This window comes from Corythoichthys intestinalis, chromosome 6 (assembly GCF_030265065.1).
Source record: "Corythoichthys intestinalis isolate RoL2023-P3 chromosome 6, ASM3026506v1, whole genome shotgun sequence".
In the NCBI taxonomy this organism is placed as follows: domain Eukaryota; kingdom Metazoa; phylum Chordata; class Actinopteri; order Syngnathiformes; family Syngnathidae; genus Corythoichthys; species Corythoichthys intestinalis.
This window is the reverse complement of record NC_080400.1, coordinates 59,883,692-59,895,920: the sequence shown is the minus strand read 5'-3', so window position 1 is coordinate 59,895,920 and position 12,229 is coordinate 59,883,692. Positions and strand designations below refer to the sequence as shown.

Genomic DNA, 12,229 nt, shown 5'->3' with positions numbered 1-12,229 from the left:
AAAGGGAATGAAGTAGTAGCATACGATCAGGTGATAAAAGCCACAATTACAGACAATTTTAACAAGTTCCTAATTTAGTCTTCTGTTGTTTACCAGATGGAGATTGATCTTGCAGGCCACATCTTGGTTCTGGATGAAGCCCATAATATTGAAGACTGTGCCAGGGAAAGTGCCAGCTTCGTGTTAGACCACAATAGTTTGCTGATGTGCAGGGATGAGCTTGATAACATGGTCAGCAACAACATTCGCCGTTTTAAACATGAGCCTCTGAGGGATTTGTGCTATAGTCTTGTCAAGTGAGTGATTCTAAAAGTGTTCATTTTACTTGTCTATTGACTTGCAACATTTGTGGACCTGTTTTTTTATGCATTTGTTTTTGTATAGCTGGATCCAGGAGAGCCAAATCCTAATGTCTAATAGGGGATATGAAGAGACGTGTAAAGTTTGGAGCGGAAAGGAAATACTGACCATTTTTCACACCCTGGGTATCACGTCAGACAGCTTCCAGATGCTGAAGGTATGCTATTGTTCAGCCGCTTGGCTCCCCAACTTTGGAATTCACGCCCACCCGTTCTTCTTGGTTAGAAGCAAAAAATGTGAAGTTATCATTCTTTATACGTAAATATTTTAAGCTAAAGTCACACTATGTATAGATAGAAAATCCAACGTGGTGGCAGTTCCAAAACAATGAGCTTTTAAAGTTTAAAATTCTTGTGAATAAATGCGTGTATCACAGAATTTCTATAAAATGAACGTGAAACAGTTTAGATTCTGAGTTGTAGGCAAAAAAACTTGGCTGTTATTCATTTTACGTAAATATTTTGAATTAAAGTTAAGCTAATTTTTTCCATTCATTTAATATTTTTCACACCATTTCAAAATGCGTGCATTGGGCTATTACATACAATAATTAACTTTAGTCCTCGACCAAATAACTCTTGAGACACTCCTGCCTGCTTGTATGCAGTAAAACTTTCGTCCTGTTTCCGCCTCAATCCAACGTTAGAACAGCGCGTGTTTGGGTTTATCACAGAGAAAACCACCACAACGCTTGACCTGGGCTGTCCCCCAATGGAAAGGCGTGGCGCAATGTCTGTAGGAGCTGTTTCGTCAACTGATGTTGAAGTCTATGATGGTACGTTTGGGAAAAGCCATGACTGCCACAGGATGTATTTTTCTAGCAAATCTCACGACTTATTTCGCTAATCGCACTCCAGAATTCTAAACACTAACATCAGTTAAGGGTTAACGTAAGAAGTGATAGTAGAAAGCTTTGAGGAAAAACTTTTGAGCCGCACGAGCATTACTTTGCTTTCAAGTGCTGCGCCACAGTTTAAAGTGTTGTAGGCAGCAAATGGTTGCGAGTTCGACACTGTTGGTGTAGAAAATCCCTCACTCACAATGTGTTTTTATCATCAGAAATATCACAATGGTCACAAACGTTTGTCATGTCTTTATAGGAGCATATGGCTGCAGTGCTAGAAAAGGAAGAGGTTGTGGAATTTCTGAATGGTAAAGAAGAGATGATGCCGGTCACAACCATCAGCTCATCAACATCCAGTACCCTCAAAGGCCTCTTCATGGTTCTGGACTTCCTATACAGAGACAACTGCAGGTTTGAGACAACCTCAAAGCATGATTTTATACTGATTACTGTTACAATTTTTTTTTTTTTAATTTCTGACAAATTCCATAATTCTGCCAATTTTCTATACTGCTTATCCTTACATTGACAGAACCATGTCAAGTGAATGCCATAGAGGAAAAATTGTTGTGTGTGTGTGTTCATCTTTGCATCTTTAGGTATTCAGAAGACTACAGAGTTGCACTTCAGAAGACATATTCTGGGATGAGCAAAGCACCACCTAGGAGGAGAAGTGATGTGCAGGGCTTCATGGCCCAACCAGGCCAAAGGTTTAGAGCTAAGACGGGATCTCTCACATTGAGTTTCTGGTGTCTGAATCCCGCTGTGGTGAGGTTTCATATGTACTTGCTTTGATGTTTCTTACAGTAGTACAATGGATATACAGTAGAAAGTCCATGCACTCAAATGACAGTTGTTGTTTTTTTGTGTGTGCGTGTTTTTCTTTTTTTTTTTTTTTTTTTTTTTTTTTTAAATATTTGCTCTGTGTAATTTTCAGTCTAAATGGTCTTAGGTCTAGAATGAAAGGAAGCAGAAAGAAGACTAATATACTAGTATATTATATTTGCCCATTTGTCCAGAAAAAAATAATTAACAAAGTCATTGACTAAGATGTTAAAACATTTACTGTATACATATATAAAATAAACACATGAGCTTGTAACAAAAAAATAGAGCCCATCATAACGTCAAAACATGCCCACTGTTGATCGGACCTTTAACTTGTACAACCCCTGGCAAAAATGATGGAATTGCCAGTCACGGAGGGCGTTAATGCAGTTGTTTGATTTTGTGTTTAAAAAAAAATCTTAGTCACAGCATGACACAAAACTAAAGTCATTTTGAATTTTGAACTTTAAGGCTTTAAGAAAAACTAAGAGAAATCAAGAAAAATGTAATAAATAATAATAATAATAATAATAATGCATTTTATTTCACAGCACCTTTCTGAACACCCAAGGTCACTGTATAAGAAGAACAAATAAAAGTTTACATGTATAAAGACATTTTAAAAGCAAAATCTTGTAGAAGAAAATTAAAAAGGCATTGAACACAGTAGAATAGAGGTCAACCTGGGTATGGTCATACAAAATAAGTGGGTTTTGAATCTGAATTTGAAGTGTGTGAGAGAAGTTACGTATATTAGACGACAGAGCGGTCCAGAGCTGGGAGGCAGAGCGGCTAAACGCTCTGGAACCATAGGTGACAAGATGGGCACGTGGGACAGTAAGATGGAGGGTGGAAGTGGTCGAGAAGGAGTGTTAGTGTTTTCTCCAGGGTATTTTGCTGGCTATTTTTATACCTGTCCACACTTATGTTTAAGATGCGTTTTAGGCCCCCCCCACTTCTGCAAGGTACGCGTGTATTTGCGCAAACTACACATGCGTAGAAAGGAGCAGCCTCATATGTTACGTCATCGCCTGTGCGGTTTAGCGCTGAACCGGAAACTCAGTACTCGCTAGCGACAAATTCCGAAATTACTACACCTTCTAGACTGTCATTATTTTGTGATCACTTTTTTCCGTGAACGCAGGCGCGAGAGTGAAGGCAGAGTACGCTTGGCTTTTACGAGGAGTCGCCGAGTTGTGATTGAAATAAGCCTGACATCGTTACATGGGATGTTGCAATCGATGCTCAGTTTCGCTCTCACCACTTGGAAAATAAAAATAGAAGCATATGATGTGGCGCTGCGTCTATTTCCTGGAAGCCGCAACCAGGAGTGCTTGTGCATAACAGTGTCGATCCTGGAAGTGGCGAGTTTTGACAGGCAGAAATTTCATGGAAAAAAACAGATCGCGCGCCTCTGTGACTGGGGGTACCACGCAGGTCACTTTTATGGGTTTAATTTTCCTCTACACATTTTGCTCGTTTTGGCCTGTCCCCGCGGACGAACCAAGGGTATTCGCGGCGAGGACAGCCTTGATGCAGCGGTGACATGTGGTCCCGCTTGGGGGTTCCATGCAGTGCTGAGGTGGAGATAAGACGGACTGCGGGATCACTGGTTCGGAGGTGTCTGCATGATGTCTGCTGGACATTGCCGTTGGCAGAGATTGGCGGGTGATGGACCGGGTAGTGGTATGGTGGAGTCGAATTTCCGAGACGTTCCGGGGGAGCCAGCCCCAAGTGCAATCACTGAATCAAGGTGAACTTCTTTGTCCCTGATCCAGTGACGGTAGGAGATGTGTGGTTTGAGCTCAGCGATTTGTTGGGATTTTTGGATGCACCTGCTGCACTTCGGACAGGTGTAATCTTAGGCAAAATGAAACGGGCTTCGGCAGCAACGGTGTATTAGGTGGTGACGTTGGTTGACGTAGGCAAAACTGTGTGATCATGTCCTTGAGTGGACAAAGGTGGGCATGAACTTAAACGCAAGGACCCCCAAGGAAGGGTTCCGCGTCGTTGGCAGGGTGGGCAATGTGAGGTAGGCTTGGATTTGCGAGAAAACAGCACAGTGTATGTCTCGTAGTAATTTTTGTAAATGGTGTTTTATTTCTGCCCTAAGCTAAATGTGTTTTTAATGCTTTCAATCATGTAAAGCTGTACTATCTGTCAAAACAACTATGCTTTGTCTAATCTCAAAGCTAAAAGTTTCCATCTAAAGCACATGCATTTATCTGTAATTGATTGCAATGGTGTTAAATGCCAAAAAGAGTTTTGTCACTATCCCATGGTGTATGGAACGTACTATTATCACTTTCTAAACGCAGAAGGTGGCAGATTTGTGATAATCAAATTGGCTTTATTGGCTAAGTGTTGATTTATTGCACAGAAGATTCTCTCTCTCTCTCTCTCTCTCTCTCTCTCTCTCTCTCTCTCTCTCTCTCTCTCTCTCTCTCTCTCTCTCTCTCTCTCTCTCTCATCAAGTTGGCAAAATTCATACAAATTATTAAGTATTAACACAAATTGAAATCTATGAAATTGAATCATCAATTTACTGTTGTGTGCATTTGTGTGTTTTAGGCCTTTTCTGACATAAGCAGCACAGTGCACAGCATTGTTCTGACATCAGGTACACTGTCTCCAATGGGATCATTCTCCTCAGAACTTGGCGTCAAATTTTCTATTCAACTCGAGGCAAACCATGTCATCAACAAATCTCAGGTAAATAAGGTGGAATACATTCAGGTGGCTTAAAATTCCACTCTGAGAGCCCCAATTTGTTCAAATTTCAGAATTGTACAATATGCATGAGTGATACATCGTTGGAAAGCTTCACATCTCTGTGTTATAAATAGACATTTTTTAGACCTTTCAACATTCCCTAAATTTCTCATTTAAGAAAAAGAAAAAGGTTTTGGACGCCCATCCTGGTACATAAAGATTAACAAACACTTCAAGTAACGTTTTGTAACAGAAGCTTTATTTCATCGATTTCTTAAAGATGAATTTCCCCCCCTCCTACTCATTTCATAGTTGTTGGGTACCCATCTGTAACAGGTCAGGAGGCCCTTTTCGAATGTCGCCAGCGTCGTCTTCTCTGCCGTACGAGTGGAAGGTCCCCTCCTTTTAAATGTCTCACAGAGAAGCTATTATATGCATGCACTTCAAGTACATGTTGCAAAAAGGAAACATATTTTAAATAAAAAAATAAAAAAATTTTAAAAAAACGTTTTAGTATACATAACAATACCTCACTGCACATCTTTGTAAACATATTGCGTCCCCCGTTTTTAAACTAAACATTTTCATCTCTAGTATGACATGAAATGATGAATGAAATGAACACATAAGTTAATGAATTGATGTACCTAAATATTTTTATAAAAGCACAAATGTCAACTTACACCCATGTGTGGAGATGTCACCACTGAGAGATGTCACAGACGCTCCATTCCTCAACAAAAAGCACATTGAAGCTCCTTTTAAGTTTGCTAAAGATCATCTTGACAAGCCTGAAGAGACTCCACTCCTCAAGTTTGCAGAACAAAAGTTGCTTGCACTATCTTACCATTTTTAAATGTGAGAACAATCTGCAATTTGTGTACTGTATTTTAGAAAGAAAAATGAAGCCAATGCATACGATTTGCTTTTGTGTGCCGCATAGAATGATGTCATGGGATGGATATGGGTTGTGTTTGGCAGATCTGCTTCAAACCACAGGCAATGGAATTTGCACTTTTCTGGGAAGGCTTTCCACAAGGTTTTAGGTAGAGCTGCAACTAACGATTATGTTTATAATGGATTAAACTGATTAATAGCACGTCTACTCACAGTTCTAAGATCAAGGGTTCAAGCTTGGCTCCTGCGTGGAGTTTCCATTTTTTGGGCCCAAATGTATCACTTGTATTTTATATATCTTCATATACTTTATATTTCGATGTACATGTATACTTTAATTAAATAAATATATTTGTTATCATCAGTTTAATATTATATATTAAATAGTATTACAATACATACTCATACATGCCTTCGGGGAGAGTATGAATGGGGCCGTACAGTCCCAGGCCGCCTCCCCCTTGATTTTAATACATCACGGCTGTGTGTGTGTGTGTGTGTGTGTGTGGGGGGGGGGGGTGATGATGACATCACAGTTGCCTCCTCACAACAGGCCTCTCCATTCCCCCACCTATTTTAACGCACCACAGACATCTTACTCCACTGCGGTGCTTTGGCAAGGGAGGTGGGACATGCGGCTTGGAAGAACTTCCATGCAGCGGTCCCACCGCCCTAAGCCGGGCCCTCCTATTTTAATGCATACTCAGCACCATCCTGCCCAAACAATCCCATCACGGTGCTGGGTAATGGCTGCCAGTCGGGGACCCGGCAGCCACAGTAATATGTCGGTAGTTCGGTCCCACGCATTTTCTTGATGCCGTGGCTCCCGGGACGTGACATATGTGGCATATTAAACATTCCGGCCCAAAACATTTTGCTAGTCTCCATATTTCATGACTCCTTGCACACTGTCAAGGCACTCTGGCACTGGGTGCTTTGACATTGTGCAAGAAGTCATGAAATCTGGAGACGATCACATTTTTTTGAAACACAATGTAGGATGTAGTGTCAGAAAACTGGGTCTGCGTCAGGGGTCATGGGTGATCCAACATGACATTGACCCGAAAGATACTCCAATTAGCACCAAGAAATGGTTGGAGACAAAGCCCTGGAGAATTCTAAGGTGGCCATTGATGTGTCCGGATCTAAATCCCATCGAACACCTATGGAGAGATCTCAGAATTCCTGTTGCAAGAAGGCACCCTTCAAATCTGAAAGACCTGGAACAGTTGGCAAAAGAACAGTGTTCCAAAATTCCATCTGAGAGGTGCACGAAACTTGTTGATGGTTATAGGAAGCGATTGCTTTCTGTTATTTCTTCTAAAGGTTGCGCAACCAAATATTGATTTGAGGGTGCCAACCATTTTGTCCAGCCCATTTTTTTTTTGCATTCTGTGTAAAACTGCGTACATTTAGGCTTTTCTCTTTAGCTTTTTTTTTTTGTTTTTTCCAATGCAAATCCTAAAAATAAACACGTTCATACTGAAAACATATGTAATTGCTTAAATGTCAGGGAGAAAGTATTTTCTGGAAAAATTCCAGGGGTGCCAATAAGTTCGTCCATGACTTTACATAGTTCGTGTAGATGTTCAATGTATTTCTTCTTGTTGTTTGTGCTTCTTCTGTCTTTCCCTACTCTTTTTTTTTTTTCTGACCCCCCCCCATAACCCTTCCTGTTCGCTGCTTTTCCTAATAAACAAAACACATTGAATAATCACAATGGGAGTATGTTATACTATATGTATGTGATACATTGAAACTGTTCAGACCAATAAGACACTCAGATTCTCAGTGTCAAGCAGCTGAACGGGACAGGTTAAAAAAGAAAAAAAAAAAGACATATATTATTACAAAAAAATTAGAAATTAGATAAAATGCTTGAACTCGCCAAAACCTTGCCTTCAAAAGCATTTATAGACCCTACCCACGTGACGTCACAACTCCGCTCTCCTGACTGGTGCCGCCCAATTGTCCGTCAACACATCGTGTTGACCTGTTACGGCTACGTACATTCCTCCTATTTACGGCGTGTTTTTCTGCTCGTTAACATTAATAATCAAAATGGTGAAGGCGTGTGTGGCGGTCGGTTGCAATAACAGAGAAGATAGACGGAGAGACTTGAAGTTCTACCGGATTCCGAGAGACACGGAGAGGAGAGAGCGAGATGGGCTGCTGCAATTCGACGAGAAAACTGGGCTCCAAACGATTACCACAGATTATGTAGTAGTCATTTTATATCTGGTAAGATGCATTTAATATATATTTAGAGGGTTTTGGGCTGACAACCACAATTAAGATCATTGCTAGGCTAATCGCCGACAACATACACGTATGTATGTAGTGAGAGTGCTATCGCTAAACCATATAAACATTAAAAGCCCTAGCTTCATTGACAAATGACATGAAATACATTAGACTTGACAGTGGATGTTAGCAAGAACAAAAGATTTTGAATTGAAAATTTCGTAACTCACCTTTCCAAGCACAAGATGGATTCCTGCCGAATTTTCGTGGACGAGGACCTGTTTCACCCAACCAGCAACGAAGTATTTATAAGCCTCCAAGCTCTTAAAGTTTTTCAAACTTTCGTGAGAATAGGCTGATTTTGTGTGGACAAGATAATCGTAAATATCAGCGTAGCAGATGTCAGGCAGACAGGGCGAAGACAGTGGGTCGAAAAACATCGATTTGGGCATCAAATATGGATCTGGCGACTGTATAGAACGAAGCTTTTCCACATAACGCCTTTTATGCAACACATCCAGTGAGTTTACGGCATCAGAAAGCACCGGGTCTTCCATGAAATGCATTTAAAATTCCTCGATCAATTGAAACCAATGCTAATACAGAGACAAAATGACGGACAAGTGGGCGGAACCATACAGCGAGCACGTGGTTTTGTGACGTCGGTGGGTAGGGTCTAGATAGTTCATCTCTGCGTTTTAGGAGGGTTTATGCCAGTCAATCCACCTCTGAGTGCCACATTTTGGTTGAAAAGGCCAAAGTTACATTTTGCCCGTGAACGTGGATTTCACCCCAATCCTAAATGTCAGCATTAATTAAAAAACAACAATGTAGCATTTGAAACCTAAAAGATAACCTCTCTGCAGGTATGGGTGGGCACTGTTGGTGTCGGACCCCAAGGCAGAAAGCTCTGTGCCACCTTCCAACATGCTGAAACATACGCCTTCCAGGATGAAGTTGGTGCCCTGCTTCTGCATGTTTGCAAAGTTGTTCCCAAGGGTGTTCTGTGCTTCTTCCCTTCCTACACGGTAAGTAAATCAGGATGCTTATTAATTTATTTGAAAAAAAAAACCATGAGGTAATTAAATATGTGTCCATAATTTAATTAAACCCTAAAAGGCCAACAAATATGCTGGCATGATCTGGTGACGTGATGCTAAGAGCACTAACAGGCTGACCCCCCACCTCTTCAATCTCTGCAGCAATGCTGACAGCACTCCTGTAATGAGTCACATGACATTTTGGTGAGAAAATGACAAGCAGTACTCAATTTGTACATTTAGGGATGTACGTTTTTTCAAAGGGGTGTACTCACTTTTCTTGCCAGGGGTTTAGATATTAATGGCTATATTTTGAGTTATTTTGAGGGACAATAAATTATTATATGAGCTGCACACAGAGTACTTTTCATTGCGTCAAAGTGTTATTTTGTCAGTGTTCTCCCATGAAAAGATATACTTAAGTATCTGCAGAAATGCGAGGGGTGTACTCACTCTTGTAATGCACTGTATATGAAGGTTCCTCCCGTGAAACTGATTGGATCGTTCCCAGATTGAAATGTGGAATATATTCGTAGCGGATATATAGAACAATCAATCTCGAGTGACAGGTGAGTGCTACTGTCAAGATTCATCAAAAGTGTGGATTTGAAACTCACTATCAGTTTTTAGATGGTGCCGGTTGAGCACGGAAAACCGGATATATGATTGTTTTAATTTGATGGTAAAAAAAAATCTTCTCACGGGACAGGACTCATCTGACCAAAGCACACGGTCCCAGTTGAAGCCTGGGACCATATGTATTTTTCTGTGAGACCAAGATTGAGCTTTTTGGCAACAAACACTCTAAGTGGGTCTGGCGTGCCACGAAAGATGCGCATGCTGAAAAGCACCTCATACCCACTGTGAAGTATGGGGGTGGGTCAGTGATGCTGTGGGGCTGTTTCGCTTCCAAAGGCCCTGGGAACCTTGTTAGGATGCATGGCATCATGAATGCTTTGAAATACCAGGACATTTTGAATCAAAATCTGTTGCCGTCTGCCCGAAAGCTGAAGATGGGTCGTCACTGGGTCTTTCAGCAAGACAATGACCCTAAACATATGGCCAAATCTACACAGAAATGGGTCACCAGACACAAAATCAAGCTCCTCCCATGTCGATCTCAGTCTCCAGACCTTGTTTTGTGTGCAAAAGGGGGTTGTACAAAGTATATTAACACCAGGGGTGCTAATAATTGTGACACACATCATTTGATGTCCAATTTTTTTTTTTTCTTTAGGTGGGATTTTTTTCCCGACTGAATGAATGCACTTGTATTGAAGGTTGGATTTTTCTCTTTTTTTCCATTAAGGTCCCATATTATTTGAATTAAAAATATATATATATATTAGAAGCTAAAAAACACATCTTTTTCAGGGGTGCCAATAATTATGGAGGGCACTGTATCTCAAATAGGCATGTGCCAGTATGAGATTCTGACCATGTGATAACCTTAAGCATGGTATCACGGTATTGTAATTAATGCTCTAAAATGTGTTACTTCATATACATATACATATTAGGGTTTTTTTTTAAAAAAAGTCAATTGAACAGGATTTTTATTTTTACTGCAATATCAAGCCAGCCGAACCCATGGAATCGCCATAAATGGATTCAGCACGATGTAGATGGGATTGTATGATTGTTCTTATCACTTCGTTGATCATTCGTGGACAAAATTATAATAACCTGTTCAGTCTGTGTTAATGTGAGGTGTAGATTGATACGCCAGCCACTTAAGTGACCAAAAAGAGGGGAAATTACAAATATTACAATTGCCGAATGCAGAGGGGCAGACACGGATTTGGTTGTTACAAGGTAATACTACAAGGTATGTACATATAAACACAAATAGTATGTCGTTCTTTTTTATTTCAGATATTGATCGCAATAAAACTTTTGGACAACAAAATTCCATTTCTTTGTTTTATTTAGAGCGATTGGTGCACAGTCACCAGAAAAAAATGAACGAAACTTTCTATTGCTATGACAAAAATACCCCACTTACCCTCGCTGAATTATGGAGTGCTGTTAAGGACATGCCAACAGGTCGCGCACCGGGGCCCGACGGGTTCTCGACGTCTTATTTTAAACACTTTTGGAATATGCTGGCACCACTTTTCTATGGAATAGTACAAGAAATCAGGGCCATGGGTCAAATTAGTGACATTATGAACAATGCAGTAATCAAACTACTACCAAAAGCTGGGAAAGACCCAACCCAACCAGCAAACTATAGACCAATATCCTTAATGAATACAGATATTAAAATTATTGCATAGGCTTTAGCTGAGATATTGAAATTATTGCAAAGGCTTTAGCTGCTAGATTAGAACAAATTCTTCCCACTATAATTCATAATGACCAGACCGGCTTTATTAAAGGACGCAACTCTACAAACAACATAAGACGACTGTTAAACCTCATTAAAGGAGTACAGAGTAATAAAGAGAAAGCAATTATCCTCTCTTTGGACGCAGAAAAAGCATTTGACAAAGTCAACTGGATTTTTCTCTTTAAAATTTTGAAAAAAAATTGGCTTTTGTGAGCCATTTATCCGCTGGATAAGAACGTTCTACAACGCCCCAAAAGCCACTGTCAACACAAATGGGGTCATTTCACAAAGTTTCTTTTTTCAAAGGGGAACTCGACAAGGCTGCCCACTTTCCCCCCTATTATTCGCTCTATTTTTTGAACCCTTAGCAATTGCAATAAAACAAAATACTAATATTAAAGGGATTCGCTCGCAAACATCAGAACATAAAATTAATTTAGACGCAGACGATATATTATTATATCTAAAAAAACCAAAATCCTCTCTTCGTGAGGTTTTTGAATTTATAAAGAAATTTTCATAAATATCAGATTATGCTATAAATTGGTCAAAATCCATTATAATGCCCTTATCAACAAACTCATGGAATCCTGCAGATCAAAATTTAAATTATAACATTCCAGTAGGGAACATAAAGTATCTTGGAATAAACATCTCACCAAAACTGACAGAATTGAATTGAATTTATTGAATTTATTGTCATTGTCATCATCATCAAAATCAAAATCATAAGGAAAGAAAACAAGATGAAGATAGACATAACAAGGGAGACGGAAAAGCAGAAGCTTATCGGGAACCCGTCCCCCTGCCACCTAGGTCGCACAAGCAGTATGTTATGTATCAGTCCAGTGATAGTCTAACAAATTTAGTTCAAAGTCATTGATTGCCATGGAGATTTCGGATATAGTAATTTGAGTGTATTGTCTCAGTTCATGTCCAAGAAGGTGAAGGGTGGGATGGAAGGCCTGGGGT

The 12,229-nt window shown here is 40.1% G+C and overlaps 1 protein-coding gene across 2 annotated transcripts in view; it reads left to right on the top strand.

The window, feature by feature from the left end:
- The window catches only part of brip1 (BRCA1 interacting helicase 1), a 152,716-nt gene that overhangs the window by 58,625 nt on the left and 81,862 nt on the right, over positions 1-12,229 (top strand). For both annotated transcript variants that reach the window (XM_057838714.1, XM_057838713.1), the window contains exons 8-13: positions 97-296; positions 385-517; positions 1,461-1,615; positions 1,804-1,972; positions 4,604-4,744; positions 8,752-8,913. In XM_057838714.1, coding sequence (XP_057694697.1) covers positions 97-296; positions 385-517; positions 1,461-1,615; positions 1,804-1,972; positions 4,604-4,744; positions 8,752-8,913 — 960 coding nt within the window. The remainder of the gene's footprint in view (positions 1-96; positions 297-384; positions 518-1,460; positions 1,616-1,803; positions 1,973-4,603; positions 4,745-8,751; positions 8,914-12,229) is intronic.